This window comes from Eschrichtius robustus, chromosome 14 (assembly GCF_028021215.1).
Source record: "Eschrichtius robustus isolate mEscRob2 chromosome 14, mEscRob2.pri, whole genome shotgun sequence".
NCBI classification, from domain to species: domain Eukaryota; kingdom Metazoa; phylum Chordata; class Mammalia; order Artiodactyla; family Eschrichtiidae; genus Eschrichtius; species Eschrichtius robustus.
This window is the reverse complement of record NC_090837.1, coordinates 72,206,842-72,232,100: the sequence shown is the minus strand read 5'-3', so window position 1 is coordinate 72,232,100 and position 25,259 is coordinate 72,206,842. Positions and strand designations below refer to the sequence as shown.

The 25,259-nt window shown below is 43.8% G+C and overlaps 1 protein-coding gene across 1 annotated transcript in view; it reads left to right on the top strand.

Moving 5' to 3' along the window:
* Positions 1 to 4,748: 4,748 nt before the first annotated feature.
* Positions 4,749 to 25,259, top strand: part of PSTPIP2 (proline-serine-threonine phosphatase interacting protein 2) — an 86,737-nt gene continuing 66,226 nt past the window's right edge. The window contains exon 1 of the mRNA XM_068563404.1: positions 4,749 to 4,863. Within this exon, the coding sequence (XP_068419505.1) occupies positions 4,831 to 4,863 (33 nt within the window). The 5' untranslated portion in view covers positions 4,749 to 4,830. The remainder of the gene's footprint in view (positions 4,864 to 25,259) is intronic.

Genomic DNA, 25,259 nt, shown 5'->3' with positions numbered 1-25,259 from the left:
GCTTCATAACTGAGTCTAAACAGAGTTTGGGCTCGGGGTAGTAAATGAAAGAATTACAGTAACAAGTTTTGTTTATATAGGCTTCTTGGCCCTGAATTCCATAATCTCTGGTGATAAGAGATTAGAGATAAGAGATAAGAGATAACCTCCTAGTACAGGGAGGGCACCTTTCAAATGGGAGATTTATTTCCTGCTTTCAGGGAGACAGGATGGTCAAGTGTCCCTCTTGCATTTGCAATTTAAATAACTTTAACTCAAAATCAATATGCCACTGAGGCATATTTTGCGGGTGGTCTGCCTTGGGCCCCAACAATGGTACTTACCCTAACCCTTGCTTTGATCCATGCAGCTAGTAGCCCTTGGGCACTGAAGCCTCCTCCTGGAAGTTTTCCCATTGTATTCTATTCCTGTCCTGTTCTGACCCTCTGTTCCATTTCCTCAATCTACTCAGCTTCTAATCTTAGTGACGAAATCCATCCTCTCTGCTTTTGACATTGTCTTGGCAGACCTAATACAGCTTACTCCTGCCCTCTGGTGCTTTTGTACCATGGCCTCTGCTTGGCCAGGTCCTGGTCCTCAGATCCTGGCTTTACCTCCTTGGCCAAGTTTGCTCCCGTCTCCTGGAAGGGAGGGATTGGACTATGGGAACTGAAGTAAAAATTGGTTCTGCTCTTGATGATCAGAGAGAGCTTATTGAATTCCCTGGCTGGCTCCATCATTTGTCTAATCCATGAGAGTACTTGAGAAAATATCATCCTTATCTTGAGGTGCTTTTCAGTCTTCTTGGGGAGGTAAGCTATCCAAGAGGAACAGAAATTAGAGAAGAACATAAGGATATAAATCATATTTCATTAAGGGCTAGTTTGTGTGACAAGAATGACAGTTTCTAGAAATTCAAGAAGTGAGAAGACAGGGCTGGAGAAGGTGGGGAGGTGGTGGTGAGATGGAACTTGAGCAGGAAGAAGAGCAGCACCCAGGCTGCCTGCAAAAAAGGAGCAAAGTTGGGATGGCAGAAAAGCCTGACTGGCCTGGGGTGAGGAGAGGGGAGGAAGCCGGGGAGTGAAGTGGGAAAGGTCAGGGTAGGGAGGGCCTTGACCACACAGGGGCATTTGGGACTTAATTGTGATGGGGAAACGTGGCTTTGTGAGGAGAGCAGAGACAAGAAGAAAGCAGTGTTTCAAGAAGGAACAACTAAGAGGAGTTGGCGGAGGGGAGGAAGGGGAGGAAGAGGAATGCAGACCGATAGGTGTGAAGGAAAATTGGTGATTTTAGTGGGCATTTGTTACTTTTGCCACTCACCATCCATTTATCCTATTTCAGGGAAAAGATCCCTATTTCCTTCTGGGGAAGCTTCCTTATCCTCCATAACTTTTCTGGAAAACAGTTTGACAGTTTTATTTCAAAACCTTAAAAATGTTTATATTATTTAACCTGTAATGCCACTATGAGGAATTTTTTGTGAGGTATAGTTGAATTTCAATGCTAATTTCTGCTGTACCGCGAAGTGATTCAGTTATACGTATATATACATTCTTTTTTAAAATATTCTTTTCTATTATGGTTTATCATAGGATATTGAATACAGTTCTCTGTGCTACACAGTAGGACCTTGTTGTTTATCCATTCCATATATAACAGCTTACATCTACTAGCCCCAACCTCCCACTCCATCCCTCCCCCAAACCCCTCCCCCTTGGCAACCACAAGTCTGTTCTCTATGTCCATGAGTCTGTTTCTGTTTCGTAGATAGGTTCATTTGTGTCATTTAGATTCCACATATAAGTGATATCATCTGATATTTGTCTTTTTCTGACATATTTCACTTAGTATGATAATCTCTGGTTGCATCCATGTTGCTGAAAATGGCATTTATTTCATTCTTTTTTATGGCTGAGTCATATTCCATTGTATATGAGTACCACATCTTCTTTATCCATTCATCTGTCCATGGACATTTAGGTTGTTTCCATATCTTGGCTATTGTGAACAGTGCTGCTATGAACATTCCATTATGAGGAATTTTAACAAAAATTTATATGAAAGATATTTATCACAGTAATATTTCTAAAAGCATTAAGAAAATGCTAAAAAAAAAATGCTAAGGAAGTATTGGTATATCCACTTGATAGGAAATTATGCAAAAGTTAAAAAATGACACTGAAGATTTTTCTTTTTAATTTTGGGGGGGGGGGATTTGAAATAAACTCACATTGTATAAATTCAGAGGTCCAGAGGGCATGAAGAAAAGTAGGTCTCCTTCCCTCCTATGCCCCTCTGCCCCATCCCCCCCATCAAAGAGACCCATTTAAAACGTGTGTGTCTATTCTTTTTCCTCCTCACCCAGTGGCAGTTTGTTTTGCTTTTTTTCCCCCACTTAATAGCTGTTGATTGTTCCATATCAAAACACAGCTTCCTCACTTTTTTAGTGCTTGAATATGATTTCATTGTTTAGCTGTATCACAATCTATTGAGCTAGTTCTCCACTGATGGCATTTAGTTCTTTAAAATCTTTGGCAGAATAACCATGCTGTTATAAATAACTATACATATTTCACTTTGCACACATAAGGATATTTGGACGTTAAATTCTTCAACATGGAATTGTTGCGTCAAAACACAGGAGCATTTAGGGAATTCCCTGGCACTCCAGTGGTTAGGACTCTGCGCTTTCACTGCTGAGGGTGTGGGTTCAATCCCCGGTCAAGAACAATCCCGCAAGATCCTGCAAGCCTCGCGGCCCCAAAATAAATAAATAAATAAATAGCATTTAAAATTTTGATGATATGGCCAAATTTCACAGAGGCTTTCAGTTTTTACATGAAAGAGTATCTGTCCTGTCTGTTCGGCCAGGACCAGGTGCTATCAAACTTTTTGTTAGGAAAAGTGTGTTAAAGGACTTTAGAAAAGACTAATGAAATATTGTTAAGTTACAAAAGCAAAACTCAAAATTTTATGTACAGTAAGGGCTCAGTCATGCAAATGTGTATTATTGGAAGAGATGCCAAAATATTAATAGTGGTTTATCTTAAATGTATTGATCATTAAACTTCATCATTCCATTGTTGCTGTAGTAGTGTTAATTTCGTTAGTAAAATGTCCCAAAATTGTTATAGACCCTTGGATATAGTACAGATATTGCTTGTTTTCTTAACTCCCAACACCTGTCCAGGTGATGAGGTTAATAAATGAGAAATGAATGAGGAATATTTTCTGGCAGCGCGGACAACCATTTGCAATTTGCAATCTTGCCACCAGGTGGTGGAAGAGAGTTAAAATTCAGAGGACTGGGTTCTGAGCCACGAAAATCAAGTACAATGTACCGTGAGATGTTTTAAAAATGTTAAAAATGAAAACTTAGACAATTAGAATTGTATTTAAAATATTTGTTGCAAAATATTCAAAACTCCCAGGAAACAGTTTGATGCTGTCTGTGGCACTGCAGCATCTTTCATTTGCCTAGTTGTCACTATTTCTTACCCCTCCTGCTGTTTAGCCTGTCCCCCTGGTGCCCTCTGTGGCCTCTGCTGCCCTTTATGATGCTGTCAGGCTTCCCTTTCTTTCTTCTAACCTAACTGCTTTCCAAAGAGATGAACAACAAGATGAATGGATGCATGTCCTCGGAGTGACCCAGGATTGGAGGCCACCTCTCCATCCTTGTTGTTGCGGATGACTACTGGTGGGATTTCATCACAGGGGAGGGGGCTAGGTATTACCAGGCAGAATCTTCCAACTGTCCTTCATATCACCCCAGTAATTGTCCTTTCGCTGTGTCTGGACCAAGCTAGAACCTGCTCAGAGGCAAAGCTTGCCTCTCCAGGCATGAGGTTGTGGGCTGGCACTCTGGACCTTCATCCTCCCCTCCTTGAATGGATCTGTCCCAGGAATGACCTCTATCCTGGGCTCTGATTCTGTTTGGAAGGGAAGAGCTGTAACCGAGCTCTTCATACCTTAAATACGCTGTGATCTTGGTCAAGTCAATCAGCCTCTCTGGGCTTCAGTTTAGGTTCAGGGCATGTAGCACAGGGCAGTACTTTGTCCCAGAGTGCCGTATTACTACAAAGCCCGGATGGGTCTGACTTGCCCTGGGTTATGTTTATGAGTGTGTTACGTTACGAAAGTGGAGGGAGAGGAAGGAAGTTCGGGCTCTTACTTCTGGAATGGGATTGGTGGAAAAGGGTATTGGGTCTGGGTCCTAAGATGCGGAAGGGTCGCGAGGAGCTGAGTTCCCGGATGCCTTGTAAGGACCCCACTGAGGGACCTAGAGTCAAGGGGAAGCAGTATCAGTGATCTTTCCATGACTTTTAGACTAAAACGTGCTTGTCTGTGGCGGGCGCCTCTGGGGTCCTGCACTTGACTAGATGAAGCGTCCACACCTGACGCGGCCGCTAGCATTGTCAATGCTCAAGCTTCACAGAGCCGACGCGCTGTCCCCGCGACCACCTCCGATCCGGCGGGGGCTCCTTCCACCACCGCGCAGAGCCTGGATTTCTCCGCGAGGAACTGGGTCGAGGGAGGAGGGGGCTTGTGGGCAGGAACGGAGCCGAATTCGGGGAGGCGACAGGACCGGTTCCTTCCAATCCTTAAAGGCCTCCCGAAGGAGGGGGAATGTAGGGCTGACTAACTGAAGCCTGACGCCGCAGGGCTCTAACCCGCGGTCCGCCCCTCCGTTACGCGCGGGACAAGTGCGGAGTGCTGGGTGCCAGCGGCGCGGGGCGGGGCTGCGCGGGGCAGGCGCGGGGGCGGGACTCGCGGGCGGGGCGCGCCGCTGGCCCTGACAGTCCGTGTCGCAGCGCGCCTGCTCTGGCTTTCTCCTCTCCTCGCGCGCCGGCCATGACGGGCTCACTGTTCAAGGGGAACTTTTGGGTAAGTCGGCGGGGTAAGCGACCCATCGCCGGGCTCGGGAACGGGGGCTCCGAGGGGAGCCGTGGGCGCCTGCCCCGTGCTCCGGGGCAGAACCCGAGGGGAGGCACCGCCGCCGGCCCCTCTCTGCGCTTACCCCAGCCCGCCGCGCGCCCGCGGGTCCCCGGGATCCGGTTCCCAGGCTCCCCCTCGGCCGCCCGCGCCCCCGGACACTGCTGACGGGTGTAGTCTTAGAGTCGGGACATTCCCCCCTCATCTCATGGGGAAACCGAGACCCAAAGAGAGGAGTCACCCGTCCGGGGAGAGTCGCCGGTGGCCCCTGAGGCTGCGCTGTGAGCGGATTTGGGGGGACGTGGGGCGGAGAACGTGGGGTGAAGAACGTGGGGTGAACTTCGCCAGGCTGATCGGCTTTTCCAGGTCCGCGGAAACGTACAGCCTGTCTGAGCCCCATTAGCTCCCGGCTCGCCCCGGCAGACGACCCTAGAGGCGTTCTCTAGCAGAAGCTTTGCCGGGTTCCGCAGCCCCGCTTCCTGAGCCTCTCCCTGCCTTTGCCCCCGCCCGGGGGGGGGGCCGGTGCGTGTGTGAGACCCTGTGAGCCGGTGGGGGCATCTGAGCCCGAGGACGGGCCTAACCAGGAGGCAGCAGTTCTGCCTGCCCCTCTCCCTCTGTCCAGTCCTCTTCCCCCCTGTCCTCTCACTCCGCAGGTGCCCCTCAAGGGTCTGTACCCCTTCATGCGGAGGAACCGCCCTCATCCCTTTAAGGCAGGAGCAGAAAGTCACCACGTCTCCAGACTGACCTACTGCTGCCAAGCCGCCCCAGCTCCTTACTTGAGACCCTGATTGTCCCCCATTCAGCCTCGTAGCTGCTTAGCAGGTTCCTGTCCCCTATCTAGAGCTGCTGGGTAGAGAAACCTGGCCCTGTAACCTCGAGGACACAGTTTAGACCCTGCTTTGTGAAGTCCCTTTTCCTGGAGTTTATGAGGTTCTCCTGGGGCACTGCCCACCTGTAGGGTGCAGCTCACGCCCCCGCAGCTTCACAGAGAAGGTGAACAACCTCGCAGCTGGCCCCTTGAGGAGGCCTGGGAGTTCTTTGGGTAGAATAAAGGACTTCTGGGTCCCATGACAGGCATTGTGGGAAAAAGCAGGGTAGAGAGACCTGCCTTTCTTCCCCTCAAAGTGTAACACTCAGTTTTCAAATCTCTGCCCAGTGTCTTCTCTTCAGGGAAGCCTTTCTTGACTGCACCCAATAGCACATGTTCTGTTCCTTCATAGCATTTGTCAGTTTATGGTTTTGAGTTTGGGGGCCTACAAGCATGTGAGCACCTTGTGGACAGCTACTGTGCTGGCTTTCAATGCCACTGCCCCTTGCACAGGCTGATGCCAGCAGGTTCTCAGCAAGTAGTGGCTGAATGAGTACAGTGGATCTGTAAGGCTGACAGGGCATGTCGTGGGGTGAGAGCTGCGGCCTCCATCCTCAGAGGCCTCCCAGGCCATAGGAAGGCAGCCCCCCAGCCGCTCCCAGTGCAGACTTGCAGGAGTGATTAGGGGAGGGGGGAGACGTGAGACGTGAGATCTGTGTTGGGAGTTAGAGGTAGGGTGAAAGTGCAAGGCAGAGAAATTTCTGGGTTTTTACTTTCTTTTTTTTCCCTCTGAGCTTTTACTTTCAGAAGATACGAGATCCTGAGAGAGAGTTTGCAAAGATATCTTCCATCTCTAATTTCCTATATTTTATGTCAAATAATAAAAACAGTAATAGCTAATATTACTGTGTATAGAGTCTGTGGCAAGCACTGTTCTAAACACTTTACACATACCGCTCATTAAGTCTCACAACTACCCTTACTGAGTATCCCATTTTACAGATGAGGAAACTGAGAGGCAGACAGGTTAAGCAACATTCCCCAAGTTTGTAGAGCTATTAAATAGTGGAGCAGGACTCTGCCTAGACCAAACGCTCAGTGAATGCCTTCAACGAGGCTGGTGCTCAGCGAGAGTGTCCCTTTGGCACTGCCAGAGGTAGATGGTGGGACATCATTTGACTCTTCATGTGGATATCATGGATATCTTTCTCCTTCAGCCCCAACCATGAGCTCCTGGGGGGTTTACACTGGCTCCCACCGTCCACTGAGCCCCCAGAACTGCAATGGTGCTTTGCATGTGGATGCTCAGGAATCAGGCAGATGGGACAGTCAGCCTGGATTTGGGAGAAAAGGGGCAGAAGGGAAACTGTTGGAGACCTCAGGGGCTGCCTGCGATGCTCTCACACTCTCAGGGGTGGGAGCGGGGAGCAAGGCTGTTGTTATCACTGAGAGGATGGCAATAACTTTAATGCTTCAAGGACAAGAAGGTTGTGATTACATAAGGTAGAAAACTTTGGAAACAAGGTGGGTTATCAGTTGAGTGAATTTAATAAATATTTAAGAAAATACCTCCTCTGTATGGAGGTGGCATTTGCAGGAGTAAGACCATACTCTTGGGTTGAAGGTAGATTCCTCATTGGGAAGCCGACAGGGAGGGCGGGCTTTGGTCTTGAATGCCTGTCCTCAGGGATGTAGAGGGCAAAGGGGTCAGGGGATGGGAGAGTCTAGTAGGAGTGAAGAAAACTGGGCCAGGGGTAGAAAGGGTCTGTTCCAGGATGGAAATCATAAGGAAGGGACAGGAGGAGACAGATGGGAGGAATGGCAGAGGGTAGAAGAAGTCAGAGCCACAGGACAGGGTCACTAATTGAAGCTGGAAAGAGGAAAGGAGGACTTGAAGGAAGCTCTGTGTAAGGTGAACAGGAAAATGAGGTGCGGACCCCAGAAATAAGGAAGTCAGATGAGGAACTGGTTTGTGGGGAGGGAAGGAAGAGGAAGCAGAGCGGTATTGACAATAAGCAGGCCAGGAGCATCCTGAAACCAACCCCCCCCCGCCCCCACCCCCCAGGACCATGCCAGGGTTGCTGGATATGGGGAGGTCTTGGGGAAGGAACAGGGTGCCAGACAGCAAGATTTGGGGGTATTTTAATATTTTAACAACCAGTACAAACACGTCAGTGAGTGTGCTCTGGTGTCAACATTCTGGGTTTGAGGGGCTGGTGGAGATGGCCGCAGCACCTTGGAAAGGGGGTCCAAGCAAGAGAGTGCACGGAACAGCATAACGTACAGAAGGGTCATCAGCAGAGGCTCTGAGGTGGCCTGGCCAGGTTTGAATCCCCGGTCTGCCCCTTGTAGCTGGGTGACCTTGGACAGATTACTTCAACTCCCATACTCAGTTTTTCCATGTAGAAAAATGAGGACAATACCAATGTCTACGCTCTAGGACTGTTGTGAGGATTAAATCAGAGTTTAGTATGTGCCTGGCGCATAGTGAGCACTTGTGATTGTCAACTATTATCAGCACAGAGGTGACAAAGGAAATGGGTGACAGTTACTCGAGGAGAAAGAATCGAGAAATAAGAGGTCCCCAGAGAAGCACTCTTGGTGACTACCTGTATTTTGGCAGGAGGAGAGAGGGGTCAGAGAAAGAGAGGCAGAGACGTAGGGATTCAACCCTCACAGGAGCCATCACAGGCCCAGGAGAGGAATGTTCCATGAAAGTTCAGAGACCCATGGTCAAATTAGGTAGATGCTCCTGGAAAGGTTTAAGTCAGCGCATACTTTACAAATAATCTTATTCAAGTGCCCCATGGAGAGTTTAGTTAAAGGAATCTTTCGGTGGATTTGCTTGAAAAGGGAATACTCAAGTGTTCTTTAAAACTGGGATAGTCCCCAACCAAGTTTGCCTGACTCGGACACAACGCCTGTGTGCTGCTTCCCTCCCAGCAGTCATGTGGTTAAGCGGTGCTGTTATTTATTGTGGTTAATGTTGGTGGTACCTTGTCGGAATAAGACGGGGACCATGGATGTGGTTTCCAGGGCTCCAGGGAAGGAGGCCGCAGAGGGAAAGTCCCAGCCTTTGGCCTGTGGTCCATGTGGCCATGCACAGGTGACTGTAGAACCTGCTCCAGAAGAGCAAGATGTCCTCCTGCCCCAGGAGAGTCCCACATTCCTCACAAGGGTGTGAGGCCCAGCTTGACCCCGTATGTCCTCTAGACCCTTATTTTGACCTGGTCGTCCTGATTCTCACGGCTCTTGGCCCAGACCAGCTTCCTACTGTCTGTCCTGCACTCTTCCCACCCCAACACCTGCAGTGGGTGCGGCCTCTCTGCTCTGCCTGGCGAGTGACCAGGGGAAGGAGCTTGCTCATTGCCCCTGGCCATCCAGGGCTGTCCCTCTGCTTCAAACCTCTGGCCACTTTGGAATCTGGTCATTCTGGGTATTGCCAGAGCTTGAGCTGGTGCTGCATGTGGCTTTGCTCCTTGACTTTTCTCTATACAGTATGGGAGGGTGCTTTTTTTCTTAAATAAACAAAGAAGAAAACAGGTTATCACACAGACCCTTCATGCTCACCCCATGTGCTATTTTATACAATGTATAGGCTGTTGCTTTTCTTTTTTAATCCTCTCCCTCGGAAACCGGTCCCTAGAAACACACCAGGAGGGCTATTGTCCTGCCTGGTGGCAAAATGCAAGGTAAAGTCATTGACGATTGCCCCCTCCAGTTCATTCTTCCTAGAGCAGCCACTGAGGTCTATCTTTAAAATAATTATCAAAATCCTTTTTTCTTGTTTTAGCTTCTTTAAAATTTAATAAGAGGCATGGGACCTACCTTCTAAGGAAAATAAGAAATTCTTATTGAAATATATAAAACAAAATCTGAACAAGTAGAAAGGAAACAAAAGTTTGTTAACAAGCCTTACAAAAATCTAGATGATGCAAGCACATTCTTTAAATATCCAAATATTTCCAAAAGGCTTATAGTGAAAAACAATATAAACATTATTTATATTGTCACAGCATGTAAAGATTGCTTGATTTTGTTTGTTTGTTTTTTGGCCACACAGCTTGTGGGATCTTAGTTCCCCCCACCAGGGATTGAACCGTGGCCCTCAGCAGTGAAAGCATGGAGTCCTAACCACTGGACCGCCAGGGATTTCCCACAGCATCTAAAGATTGTTTAGTTTAAAGCTAAGTAGTATATTATGATTAGATCTCCATTCTTATCCTTCCTGGAATTTCTTTTTTTTTTTGGAATTTTTGAATTTTATTTTATTTATTTTTTTATAGAGCAGGTTCTTATTAGTCATCAATTTTATACACATCAGTATATACATGTCAACCCCAATCGCCCAATTCAGCACACCACCATCCCCACCCCCACCCACCCCCCGTCAGCTTTCCTCACTTGGTGTCCATATGTTTGTTCTCTACATCTGTGTCTCAACTTCTGCCATGTAAACCGGTTCATCTGTACCATTTTTCTAGGTTCCACATACATGCGTTAATATACGAGATTTGTTTTTCTCTTTCTGACTTCCTTCACTCTGTATGACAGTCTCTGGATCCATCCACGTCTAAAACAAATGACCCAATTTCGTTCCTTTTTATGGCTGAGTAATATTCCATTGTACATATGTACCACAACTTCTTTATCCATTCCTCTGTCGATGGGCATTTAGGTTGCTTCCATGACCTGGCTATTGTAAATAGTGCTGCAGTGAACACTGGGGTGCATGTGTCTTTGAATTATGGTTTTCTCTGGGTATATGCCCAGTAGTGGGATTGCTGGATCATATGGTAATTCTATTTTTAGTTTTTTAAGGAACCTCCATACTGTTCTCCGTAGTGGCTGTATCAATTTACATTGCCACCAACAGTGCAAGAGGGTTCCCTTTTCTCCACACCCTCTCCAGCATTTGTTGTTTGTAGATTTTCTGATGATGCCAATTCTAACTGGTGTGAGGTGATACCTCATTGTAGTTTTGATTTGCATTTCTCTAGTAATTAGTGATGTTGAGCAGCTTTTCATGTGCTTCTTGGCCATCTGTATGTCTTCTTTGGAGAAATGTCTATTTAGGTCTTCTGCCCATTTTTGGATTGGATTGTTTGTTTCTTTAATATTGAGCTGCATGAGCTGTTTATATATTTTGGAGATTAATCCGTTGTCCGTTGATTCGTTTGAAAATATTTTCTCCCATTCTGAGGGTTGTCTTTTCGTCTTGTTTATGGTTTCCTTTGCTGTGCGAAAGCTTTGAAGTTTCATTAGGTCCCATTTGTTTATTTTTGTTTTTATTTCCATTACTCTAGGAGGTGGATCAAAAAAAATCTTGCTGTGATTTATGTCAAAGAGTGTTCTTCCTATGTTTTCCTCTAAGAGTTTGATAGTGTCCGGTCTTACATTTAGGTCTCGAATCCATTTTGAGTTTATTTTTGTGTATGGTGTTAGGGAGTGTTCTAATTTCATTCTTTTACATGTAGCTGTCCAGTTTTCCCAGCACCACTTATTGAAGAGACTGTCTTTTCTCCATTGTGTAGCCTTGCCTCCTCTGTCATAGATTAGCTGACCATAGGTGTGTGGGTTTATCTCTGGGCTTTCTATCTTGTTCCATTGATCTATGTTTCTCTTTTTGTGCCAGTACCATATTGTCTTGATTACTGTAGCTTTGTAGTATAGTCTGAAGTCAGGGAGCCTGATTCCTCCAGCTCCATTTTTTTCCCTCAAGACTGCTTTGGCTATTCGGGATCTTCTGTGTCTCCATACAAATTTTAAGATTTTATGTTCTAGTTCTGTAAAAAAATGCCATTGGTAATTTGATAGGGATTGCATTGAATCTGTAGATTGCTTTGGGTAGTATAGTCATTTTCACAATATTGATTCTTCCAATCCAAGAACGTGGTATATCTCTCCATCTGTTGGTATCATCTTTAATTTCTTTCGTCAGTGTCTTATAGTTTTCTGCATACAGGTCTTTTGTCTCCCTAGGTAGGTTTCTTCCTAGGTATTTTATTCTTTTTGTTGCAATGGTAAATGGGAGTGTTTCCTTAATTTCTCTTTCATATTTTTAATCATTAGTGTATAGGAATGCAAGAGATTTTTGTGCATTAATTTTGTATCCTGCAAGTTTACCAAATTCATTGATTAGCTCTAGTAGATTTCTGCTGGCATTTTTAGGATTCTCTATGTATAGTATCATGTCCTCTGCAAACAGTGACAGTTTTACTTCTTCTTTTCCAATTTGTATTCCTTTTATTTCTTTTTCTTCTCTGATTGCCGTGGCTAGGACTTCCAAAGCTATGTTGAATAATAGTGGTGAGAGTGGACATCCTTGTCTTGTTCCTGATCTTAGAGGAAATGCTTTCAGTTTTTCACCATTGAGAATGATGTTTGCTGTGGCTTTGTCATATATGGCCTTCATTATGTTGAGGTAGGTTCCCTCTATGCCCACTTTCTGGAGAGTTTTTATCATAAATGGGTGTTGAATTTTGTCAAAAGCTTTTCTGCATCTATTGAGATGACCATATGGTTTTTATTCTTCAATTTGTTAATTTGGTGTATCACATTGATTGATTTGCGCATATTGAAGAATCCTTGCATCCCTGGGATAAATCTCACTTGATCGTGGTGTATGATCCTTTTAATGTGTTGTTGGATTCCGTTTGCTAGTATTTTGTTGAGGATTTTTGCATCTATATTCATCAGTGATATTGGTCTGTAATTTTCTTTTTTTGTAGTGTCTTTGTCTGGTTTCGGTATCAGGGTGATAGTGGCCTCATAGAATGAGTTTGGGAGTGTTCCTTCCTCTGCAATTTTTTGGAAGAGTTTGAGAAGGATGGGTGTTAGCTCTTCTCTAAATGTTTGATAGAATTCACCTGTGAAGCTATGTGGTCCTGGACTTCGTTTGTTGGAAGATTTTTAATCACAGTTTCAATTTCATTATTTGTGATTGGTCTGTTCATATTTTCTGTTTCTTCCTGGTTCAGTCTTGGAAGGTTATACCTTTGTAAGAATTTGTCCATTTCTTCTAGGTTGTCCAATTTATTGGCATAGAGTTGCTAGTAGTAGTCTCTTAAGATGCTTTGTATTTCCTCAGTGTCTGTTGTAACTTCTCCTTTTTCATTTCTGATTTTATTGATTTGAGTCCTCTCCCTCTTTTTCTTGATGAGTCTGGCTAATGGTTTATCAATTTTGTTTATCTTCTCAAAGAACCAGCTTTTAGTTTTATTGATCTTTGCTATTGTTTTCTTTGTTTCTATTTCATTTATTTCTGCTCTGATCTTTATGATTTCTTTCTTTCTATGAACTTTGGGTTTTGTTTGTTCTTCTTTCTCTAGTTCCTTTAGGTGTAAGGTTAGATTGTCTACTTGAGATTTTTCTTGTTTCTTGAGGTAGGCTTGTATAGCTATAAACTTCCCTCTTAGAACTGCTTTTGCTGCATCCCATAGGTTTTGGATCATCGTGTTTTCATTGTCATTTGTCTCTAGGTATTTTTTTATTTCCTCTTTGATTTCTTCAGTGATCTCTTCGTTATTTAGTAACGTATTGTTTAGCCTCCATGTGTTTGTGTTTTTTACGTTTTTTTCCCTGTAATTCATTTCTAATCTCACAGCGTTGTGGTCAGAAAAGATGCCTGATATGATTTCAATTTTCTTAACTTTACGGAGGCTTGATTTGTGACCGAAGATGTGATCTATCCTGGAGAATGTTCTGTGTGCACTTGAGAAGAAAGTGTAATCTGCTGTTTTTGGATGGAATGTCCTATAAATATCAATTAAATCTATCTGGTCTATGGTGTCATTTAGAGCTTCTGTTTCCTTATATATTTTCATTTTGGATGATCTGTCCATTGGTGTAAGTGAGGTGTTAAAGTCCCCCACTATTTTTGTGTTACTGTTGATTTCCTCTTGTATAGCTGTTAGCAGTTGCCTTATGTATTTAGGTGCTCCTATGTTGGGTGCATATATATTTATAATTGTTATATCTTCTTCTTGGATTGATCCCTTGATCATTATGTACTGTCCTTCCTTGTCTCTTGTAACATTCTTTATTTTAAAGTCTATTTTATCTGATATGAGTATTGCTGCTCTAGCTTTCTTTTGGTTTTCATTTGCATGGAATATCTTTTTCCATCCCCTCACTTTTAATCTGTATGTGTCCCCAGGTCTGAAGTGGGTCTCTTGTAGACAGCATATATATGGGTCTTGTTTCTGTATTCATTCAGCAAGCCTGTGTCTTTTGGTTGGAGCATTTAATCCATTCACGCTTAAGGTAATTATCGATATGTATGTTCCTATGACCATTTTCTTAATTGTTTTGGGTTTGTTTTTGTAGGTCCTTTCCTTCTCTTGTGTTTCCCACTCAGAGAAATTCCTTTAGCATTTGTTGTAGAGTTGGTTTGGTGGTGCTGAATTCTCTTAGCTTTTGCTTGTCTGTAAAGCTTTTGATTTCTCCATCGAATCTGAATGAGATCCTTGCCAGGTAGAGTAATCTTGGTTGTAGGTTCTTCCCTTTCATCTCTTTAAGTATATCATGCCACTCCCTTCTGGCTTGTAGAGTTTCTGCTGAGAAATCAGCTGTTAACCTTCTAGGAGTTCCCTTGTATGTTATTTGTCGTTTTTCCCTTGCTGCTTTCAATAATTTTTCTTTGTCTTTAATTTTTGCCAATTTGATTACTCTGTGTCTCGGCGTGTTTCTCCTTGGTTTTATCCTGTATGGGACTCGCTGTGCTTCCTGGACTTGGGTGGCTACTTCCTTTCCCATGTTAGGGAAGTGTTCGACTATGATCTCTTCAAATATTTTCTGTGGTCCTTTCTCTCTCTCTTCTCCTTCTGGGACCCCTATAATGTGAATGTTATTGCGTTTAATATTGTCCCAGAGGTCTCTTAGGCTGTCTTCATTTCTTTTCATTCTTTTTTCTTTATTCTGTTCCCTGGCTGTGAATTCCATGAATTCCTGTCTTCCAGGTCACTTACCCGTTCTTCTGCCTCAGTTATTCTGCTATTGATTCCTTCTAGTGTAGTTTTCATTTCAGTTATTGTATTGTTCATCTCTGTTTGTTTGTTTTTTCATTCTTCTAGGTCTTTGTTAAACATTTCTTGCATCTTCTCGACCTTTGCCTCCATTGTTTTTCTGAGGTCCTGGATCATCTTCACTATCATTATTCTGAATTCTTTTTCTGGAAGGTTGCCTATCTCCACTTCATTTAGTTGTTTTTCTGGGGTTTTATCTTGTTCCTTCATCTGGTACATAGCCCTCTGCCTTTTCATCTTGTCTATCTTTCTGTGAATGTGGTTTTAGTTCCACAGGCTGCAGGATTGTAGTTCTTCTTGCTTCTGCTGTCTGCTAGTGTTGGAGGGTCTCCTGCAGAGGTGGGGGGTGGCTGTGGCTCACCATGGGGACAGGGACACTGGCAGCAGAAGTTCTCTTCCTGGACTTTCTAATTCCTGTTTTTGAGGGTACTTTGTTCATCTTTATCAGAGAACTTTTTTAAAAATTAATTAATTAATTAATTAATTAATTAATTTTTGGCTGTGTTGGGTCTTCATTTCTGTGCGTGGGCTTCCTCTAGTTATGGCGAGCGGGGGCCACTCTTCATTGCAGTGTGCGGGCCTCTCACTGTCGCGGCCTCTCTTGTTGCGGAGCACAAGCTCCAGACGCGCAGGCTCAGTAGTTGTGGCTCACGGGCCTAGTTGCTCTGCGGCATGTGGGATCTTCCCAGACCAGGGCTCGAACCCGTGTCCTCTGCATTGGCAGGCAGATTCTCAACCACTGCACCACCAGGAAAGCCCCAGAGACTTTTTTTTAATGCTCCACTATATCAGGTTTTTTTTTTTCCCCACAGTTTATTCAGATTGGACTTACACAGGGAATGTAGAATGCTGAGTTTGGTGTCTCAGATACCCATTATGGGAACATATGCACAGATAAATACACATAGTTAAAGTTAATTCTAAAGTCAGGAAGACTTGGTTTGTGCAAACTTGGTATAAGTGTATATGGATGCATGTTAATTTATGGATTTTTCTGTTAAAAGCAACTATAGTTGTCATCAGCCAGTGAAAGCAAAATATTAGTTACTTCCAAATATATACAATATCCAAAGTACCTCTGTTTGTACAGCTAATAGGTAATTTTGAAATTAATTTTTGTAATTCTCATTTACTATCTCCTAAATGTAATCAGAATGTCCATTTTGGTACATATTTTTTTACAGCATAAATATCATCTAAGTTTCAGTGTTAATGAAAAGGTCATCTGAGGAGGACATGGCTGACATTCTTCTTTTCTCGCCTACACTAGAAATCTCCAGCTTTGACAAAAAAGGAGCTTTAAATAAGAGGAGGAACTGTTGGTTAGCTTCATAGAATGACAGCCATTGTAATTTTTAAAAATATAGAACTATTAGAATTTTCCATCTAGATAAATGAGAATAATTAAGATATGGTTGCCAGGAATTTTAAAACTCTTATATGTTGTGAAAATCCATGAAGACTGTAGAGCTATATGCTCTCACTCCAGAAAAGGCAGGCAGCAGGAAACCGGATACTTTGGACACCACTGTTCAAATAGCTGCTGTGAGTCTCATAGCCTCCAACAAGGGCTTCGGAACCTCCCTCAGAATCAGGGGCTTCTTGCTTCCCAAACAGCATGCGTGTGAGGAAAGTAGGCAGAGTAGGCTTTTTAAAGATACAGTAGACTGTTGGCTTGTTCGTTTAAACTTGCTTTCTGGGATTAGCTGTATTACTTTGTGAGTTTTGGGCTGAAGGTTAGACAAAGGTTAAGCAGCGGATTTCAACACATGTGATGGGGGTTTGCTCTTCGTGAGAAGGGGAAAGCTTTTCCCCGGTCGACCCTAATGCCCTTGCCTTAAATACTTTACACTATTTGTATGTGTAAGGAGGCTCAGGGCAGCACAGAGCAGCTTAAACCCCAGTGCATGAACCCGTAACATTCATGAGACTCTATCTTTGGGAACTGTTACATAGCCTCCCAGCTTACCAGTCAGATATGGCTGTTGCATTAGCACTGACCAGGTCACTGGACTGCATTAGGGGATTAGAAACCAAGTGAAGACTTTCTTTTTTAACAGAAATGATCACAGCTAAATATTTGTGAAAGTAAAGCAAAAGAGTATTCTTAGGTATTTAAATGCTATATTTCCTTACTGTTTTTTTCTTTTTTTTTTAAAGGCTGCAATGATCTTAAGTATTTTTTCATAGATCACTGTTCATTTTTTAAACATATTACTGTTTGTTTATGGGGATAGTTTCCAGTTTCAAGTGCTTTTATAAATCCCCAAGAATGGGAGTAAGTGCCACATACCTCAGTGACATCGCTGTTTCTACAACTATATTTTAGGAGAGGGAGATACACACACACAGAATAAAAGATAAGAAAAGTTGTAGTGACAGAGGATGGCTGACCCTTGCCTCACACCCTCGGCATTCACTCTGTGAGGTGCAGCCACACAAGACTACTTGCTGCACCCCAGGGGGATTGGGGGTCAGGGAGGTTGGTGGGAGGTGTTGCTTGGCTCCCTTCCCAAGCCTTTACAGTGACCTCTACTCCAGCCTCCAGGTCTTGGGGAGGAGACTTTTTCTGCAAGTCTGTTGCATATGTCTAACAACGTACTTATCGCTCTATGTTTAACCATCTTTCCTTGTTTGTCTTCCTTGGTAGACTATGGTCAACTTCTCTCTTATTTACCTCTGTGTCCCTAGAGCTTGACACAGTTCTGAGAACAGAGTATGTGCTCAATAAATGTTTAACAAGTGAATAAATGAACACTGAAGTCTCACCTACTTGATGTTAAAAGAGTCACCCCCCCCACCCTCCACCCCCTGTACAATACATAATATTCAGGGGCCAAGCAACTGAATTCCACATATTTAATTTTTGTTGCCTTTTTTAGTCTGATACCACATTTTTTAAAAATTGTGATAAAATACACACAACATAAAATTTACCACCTTAGCCTTTTTTGAGTGTACAGTTCAGTGGTATTAAATACATTCACATTCTTGTGCAACCATTACCACCATCCATCCCCTAAACTCTTTTTCATCTTGTAAAACTGAAAGTCTATACCCATTAAACAGTAACTCCCCATTTTCCCTTCCCCCAGCCCCTGGTAACCACCATTATATTTCTGTCTCTATGATTTTGACTACTCTGAGTACCTCATGTGAGTGGAATCATAGAGTTTTTGTCTTTTTATGACTGGCTTATTTCACTTAGTGTAATGTCCTCAAGGTTCACCTGTGTTGCAGCATATGTCAGAATTTCCTTACTTTTTAAGTTGAATATTATTCCATTGTATGTATATACCACACTTTGCTTATCCGTTCATCCATCAATAGACATTTGAATTGCTTCCATGTTTTAGTTATTGTGAATAATACTGCAATGAACATGGGTATATAAATATTTCTTCAAGACCCTGCTTTCAATTCTTTTGGTATATACCCAGAAGTATAATTGCTGGATCATACGATGATGCTATTTTTAATGTTTTGAGGAACTGCCACATGTTTCCCACAGCAGCTGTACGGTTTCACATTCTCACCAACAGTGCAGAGGATTCCTATTTCTTCACATCCTCACCAACACCTATTATTTTCTTTTTTGTTTGTTTGCTTTTGTTTTCCGCTCTACTCAGACCTCCACTTCCCTTCCACATTCTTCCTCTGTTTTGATGATCTTGCCTCCTACTCCATTAAGAAATCAGATACCAGCTGGTAAAAGCTCACTTACCTTCTGTATAAATAAGATTAGGTTCAACCATGAGTAACAGAAAAACCCAAAACAACAGTGGCCTCTACAAAGACAGTGTTTATCTTGCACACGAAATCCCCAGCCATTCATTCCAGGGCTGGCACGGCCACCCACAGTGTCAGAGCCCACATGTCTGTCTGGCTCCTCGAGCGGTACCTGGGTTGATGCCTAGTACATAATGGGTTCACAGTAATAGTTGTTGAATGACTGAAAATAGGGTTTATTAACAGTAGGACATTTAAAAACTTTTGCTATATAGAACCAACCTGACTTCCTACAGGGCAGACATAGTCTCAGTGTCCCCAGTAATATGTGAAGATAATCAGTTTCACTACATCAGCCATGGCCAGTGTGGTTTTTTTCCCTGCCCGTTTAATAAGCAAAAACAGATGCCTTATTAAACTTTCATTTGTGTTTTTAATCACCAGGGAGAGTGAACATTGTTTATTTTCTTGTTGAATTTCCCCTTCTACAAATGGTTTTATTTCCTTCCTCATGCTTTACTCATGAATCTACATAAGTTTTTTTTAATGATAAAGATATTCTTTGTCATTTACTACAAATATTTGTATGTATATTCTTGTATATATGTGTATGTGTATACGCAGTTGTGTGTGTAATTCACACGTTCTAGCCTCCAGTAACTAGCATGCAGTAGTGAAGGGCGTTCCTCATGCACTCAAGCTTTTGCCGTGGACATTCCTGGGCTGGAATCCTGGCTCTGCTCCTTTCAAGCTGAGGTACGTACCCTTGTTCAAATTACTCAACCTTCCTAAGCTTAGTGTCCTCGTCTGTGAAATTATCATTGTACTTAAATATGTCTATGTATTTTTTTTTTTTTTTTTTTTTTTTTGTCTATGTATTTTGAAAACACTTTATACAGTCAAGTTTGTGGAGCTAATCTTTCGTAATTTTATCTATTGCACGTCAAGGTTTAAAAACTCCTCTGCATGCTGAAAGCTTGATAAACATTCAGTTATTTTTTTTTTTTTTGATTTTTTTTTTTTTTAATGTTAGAGTTTTACTCAGTATTTAATTGTCCTTCTGTATGAACCCTTCGGTGTTACAACATTGGCAGAAGCCAGAGATGTGTGTGGACTTGTGAAGGCAGGAGAAGATTGCTCCCTGCCCTCGGGGGGCCTGCACTCTTGTTAAGGGGCAAACGCACTGATCGGAAACAGGCTCACCTGTTTCCCTCATGCTGCAACGAGTGGGTTAGCAGGGCAGGATTATGGGGCAGGCTCAGTTGGGGTACCAGGCCCTAAAAAGTGGTGAGATGGTACCGGGCACGTGATAAGATGGGGAAATCTGTGTTTCCAGATCACCTCAAGGGAGGCCATGGCGTGGCACAGGGCTGGAAGAAGTACCTGAATATGCTGCTTAGGGTGGGTGGACTGAGACTCCACCTGGACCTGAAGGTCTTGCTTGAGTGAAAACAGCTGATAGTCTGGCCACCTTCTGAGGGGCCGGAGCCTAGTTTAGTTTCAGGCTTAGTTTTGCTGCGTGATGGATGCCAGCTGAAATGCTGAGAAAATAGTCACCACCATCTTTCCTCTCCACTCTTGCCCTGCACTGCTGAGTCTCCACTCCTGTTTGAACACTACTTGTTCTATTTAAAGAATAGCTGCTTAAAGTGACAGGTTCATAAGTGGCCACAAACCAAGGCCTGGAGCAGTTCCTTCACTGCTCCAGGCCTTGGTTGCTCCACCTCTTAGAAGCTACTCTGAGGCTACACCCTGTTGTCAAACACAGACATGGCTTTCTTGATCCTGAGAGAGTCAGGTCCTGAACTAAGGGTACAGAAAGACCTAAGTTCTCAGGCATTTGTCAGCTTCTCTACTGATGGCCGGATCTGGACAGTTGACCAGTTCTGTGGGCTGTCTGCCCCAGCTCAGGCTTCCTCATCCACCTGTCCTGTGTTAGCACCTACCTGTTTAATCAGGATTCCCACATAATTCCTGCTCAGAAGAAGTGGTCAGCTTTGATTCTGACCAGCCGTGGCTCAGGGATACTTCCTGGCCGGCAGGCCTCTCCCTGGCAGACCTAGGCTGGTGTTGCCCTTTCCTGGGGAGTCTGTGTATGAGGGACCTGCATGTTCCTCCTGGGCATCCTCAGCTCTGAGGGAGCAGACATGCTGCAGGTCCAGGCACCTGCCTGTGAGCCACACGGCCCCTTCTGCAGAAACTAAACAAAAGGTTCCAGAGCCCAAAGGCTCAGCAAGCTATGAGTCTTGTCTGCTCTCTGAGGGCAAAGAAATGAGTCCTGTGTGTGTGTGTGGGGGCGGGGGGGGCGGTTGCAGAAGGGGAAGCTGGAAGCCTGGAAAGACAGGGGACCCAAGAGAGGCTGAGTGAACAAGACTTCAGCTGTTCAGATGGAATTGTTGTTGTTGTTGTTGTTTTAATTTATTTATTCATTTATTTAATTTTTGGCCGTGTTGGGTCTTTGCTGCTGCGTGTGGGTTTTCTCTAGTTACTGAGAGTGGGGGCTACTCTTTGTTGCGGTGCGTGGGCTTCTCTTTGCTGTGGCTTCTCTTGTTGCAGAGCACGGGCTCTAGGTGCGCGGGCTTCAGTAGTTGTGGCTCGCGGGGTCTAGAGCGTAGGCTCAGTAGTTGTGGCGCACGGGCTTAGTTGCTCTGCGGCATGTGGGATCTTCCTGGACCAGGGCTCGAACCCGTGTTCCCTGCATTGGCAGGCGGATTCTTAACCACAGTGCCACCAGGGAAGCCCTGGAACTGTTACTGATTCGGAGAGAACAGGAAGTGGGGAGGGAGAGGCTGGCAGTCAAGGGTAGCTACAGCCCTCCCGGCCTACATATCATTTGGGGTCTGCACCCCACTCTGCCTCAGACAAAACGGGTTGCTGGAAGCCACCCACTAACCACTCTGGGCTTGAGCTTCCTATTGTGCAATGATGATAATACTATCTGGCCGGCCCAATCCTAGGGCCATCGTGTCTCAAATGGAAGAGGTGGAATTGTCAGTAATGTATTAGTATGGCAATATTGTAGTGTTTTTTACAGTTAAATTAATATTTTAAATTGAGATCATTAATGAAAATGATGAGTGGAGATCACTTTAAAAAGTTTAAGGAATTGTTAGAACAAGTGAAGTATAGTTCCTAATCCCTAAAAATTATGATTTAAAACAAGCACCAAGAAAGGTATTTATAATACATTAAGTTAAAAAAGTTACTAATTTGTAAAATAAGACCTCATTTTTATTTAAAAAATATGAAAACATAGTCATATGTCATTAGGAAAATATCTGGGAGTTGTACAGCAAAATGTTAACTATTGTTTTCTCTGGGATTTCATGTGACATGAAAAATATAATTATTTTCAAAAGTTTATCTGTACTTTTCCATTTTCCTACAATAAGTGTAACTTTTAAAATAAAGAATTAAAAGGTTTTTAACAAGAAAAAAATTGTTAAAAGAACAAGTACACCTGTTTAGGCCGTAGAATAAAAGTATCAAACCCAGAGGGACATGGACCAGCCTGCAGGGAAGGGGCCTCATTACCTGCCTGTGCCAAGGCCAAGGCTTTCCCCGTAGAGGGGAAGGGGGCCCCACCTGACTGGGGGGACTCAGGTCCAGAGGAGACCCCCTCCTGCTCCCATACACACTGGTGAAAGGACAAGACCCTCACCATGACCTCTCCTTGCCATCTGGCCTGCAAACAGAGAACCAGTTGGCAGATACAATGAGTCATTTGTTTTTAATTTCTGTTGGTATTTTTTAAAAATTAAAAAAAATTTTTTTGCCTTGCCACGTGGTACGTGGAATCTTAGTTCCCCAACCAGGAATCAAACCCACACCCCCTGCGTTGGAAGCATGGAGTCCTAACCACTGTACCACCAGGAAAGTCCCTCTATTGGTATTCTTACAAGTAAGAATGTGACACATGCTCATTGTAAAAGAGCAAAACAATACAGGTGCATATATAGTAAAAAACAAAAAAACAAAACATAAAACATCAGAGTCCTTCCCTCACACCTCAAATCCCAACCTCCAGGGGTAAGTTATAGAGTAACTTTCTGGAGGTTTTTGCAGTAGACATATACTTGTATAGCTTGTCCACATAGCTGTTGAAGAAGCATATTTATGATCCTTGTAAGGAACAGCAGATTATAAAGCTGCTCCTCCCCTCAACTCAGCATTTTTTATTTTTTAAAAGCATGTAAATGGAAGTTATCTCTGGTTTTCAAGATTATGGGTGATTTTGATGTTCTTTTTTGCTAGTGTGTTCACTGTGGGATAATCAGATATTCTGTAAATTTAAAACAATTTTAAGTCTCCCCACCCAAGAAATGTAGTGGCTGAGTTCTTTGCACCTTAATGTGACTGGGGGAGGTCCTGGTTGGACAGAGGCATCCCTGCTGGTGGGAGGAAGGCAGGACCAGGATTAGAGTGAGGCACTTGCCTTGGGCATAACATTTAAGGGGATGCCAAAAAACCCTAAACCCTCAGGAATCAAGATAAATAATACTTTAAAGCAGTATTTTTAAAAATCAAAATTAATGCAAAAAACCCCACGATGAACAAAATTTTAAAGGAAAACTTGTATTTGCATGGTTCTGCCGTTATTTGCCTCACCCTAGTTGGAATGGGTCCTCCCTGGCAGAAGGGATCCTTTGGAAATGGTAAGCACTTTGGGAAAGGGCAGTTCACAGCAGAAGGGAGGCCCTGGCTTGGGGTGGGCTGGGAGAGATGGGAGAGGGAAGCTGGGAGAACATACGTGGGGCTCCATGGGAAATCCCTGACCAGCTACAAGCTTCATGTTGGTGAGGACATAGAAAGTGGACCCAGCACAGCCTCGGGATTCTCTGTTCTCCCAGCCCCTCCATGGCTGCTGGAGCTGTGGGTTCACAGAAGGGCTCCTGACCATGGAGCACATCTCTGCTGCAGAGAGAGAAGGAGGAGGGGAAGGTGTGGGAGAGGGGGCTCCTGGAGGGCCAGGCTTGGGAGGAAGCCCACCTAAGGCTCAGTTAGGTACTTACTTATCCAACAAGAAAGATGCAGCCAAAAAAGATCAGGTTTTCCCTTGCAGTAGAAACTTGTTTATCTGTGTGCTTTCTCCACCTTTTGGCCTTGTCCTGTTTTAATAGTGATCTTTCCAATTCATAAGTGAAGATCTAAAAGTGAAAATATTGTAAAAATATGGAAAATGTTCAACCTCACTAATAATAAAATACCCAAATCAAAACAGTACTGAGATTACATTTTTCACCTATCACATTTAGCAAGTTAAAAAAAATATGTGTTAAGTGCAGTGCCTTCCTCTGGGGAAGATGCAGGGCGGTGAGCACTCCTAGTCATTGCTGGTGACAGGGAACACTGTAGAGTTTTTTGGAAAGAATTTGGCTGCATGTGTTATTAGTCTTAACAATCATACGCTTTGGCACCATAATTCCTCTCCTGACAATCAAGCCTAAGGAAATACTCCAAATATGAAAAAAGGGCTTACGCAGAAAGGTGTACATTGCAGCAAAAGTTTGGAATAGTCTGATTTTATCTTATGACAGGGTAGTCAGCTGACGGCACAGGGTCAGGCATCCCGTCCTGCAAGGTTCAGAGGAAGAAAGGGAAAGAAAGTCTGCTTCAAAGACCCATATGCCCCAAGGCCCTACACCCAGAGGCAGCTTGTTCTAGGGACCTCTTGCCCCAAACCAGCTTCTGTTAATGGTTTCTACATTTTAAACTTCCTCTTTCCTTATTCTCCCATTCCCATGGGTCCTAAATTTTACTTAATGGACAAAAAAATTTCAAATTACCTAAACAAAAATAACCACCTCCATCCCCGCTTTTCCACCTAGAAAATTCCTCCTCAAGGCTTCCAGAATGTCTCCCCTTCTGTGAGGCCTGGTCTTACCAGCCCTGACTGTGCTCCTCCTCTGTGCCCCCACAGGGATCTCTGTACTTCTGTCATGAGGCTAATTCCACAGTATTATCCTCAGGGCCCAGTGGCACAGGTTTTGGCACTGGGTGAATGTGGCTTTGAATCTCTGCTCGGCTATGTATGCTATTGCTGTGTGACTTCGGGCTAGTGATGTCACCTCTCTGAGTCTCTGTGTCTGCATCTGAAACATCTGGATGATGATACCTGTTAGGGCTGGGGTGAGAAATCTTGCCTTTAATGCGTGTTTACTGAGAACCTACTCTGTGCTAGACATGACACGAGATTTTAGGAGTTTATGTTCTAGTCTGTGAATCCCATGGTGGCCAAATACACATATCATACAGTTAAGGATCTTGGTGACAGCAGTGAAGGAAATAGAGTGTATGAGTTTCCTATTGCTGCTACAAGTAATTACTACAAACTCAGTGACTTAAAACAACACAAATTTATCATCTTACAGTTCTGGATGGCAGGAATCTCACTGGGCTAAAGTTGAGGTGTCTGCAGAGCTGCATTCCCTCTGGGGGCTCAAGAGGAAAATCTGTTCCTTGCCTTTTCCTGTGTCTAGAGACTGCTCTCATTTCTTGGCTAGTGGCCCTCTTTTATTGTTAAAGCCAGCAATCACATCACTCTGCTTCTCTCTTTTAAGGACTCTTGTGATTAACGTTGGGTCCACCTGAATATCTTGCATTAGTGTGTACAATTGCTGCACGAATATTATTAGCTAAAGTCCGTACTTTACATTAAGGTTCACTCTTCGTTTTCTATGGGTTTTGACAAATGTGTGATGCCATGTATCCACCATTACAGTATTATCAGAATAGTTTCACTAACTTGAAAAATCCTCTGTTCATCCTTCCTTGCCTCCCCTGAA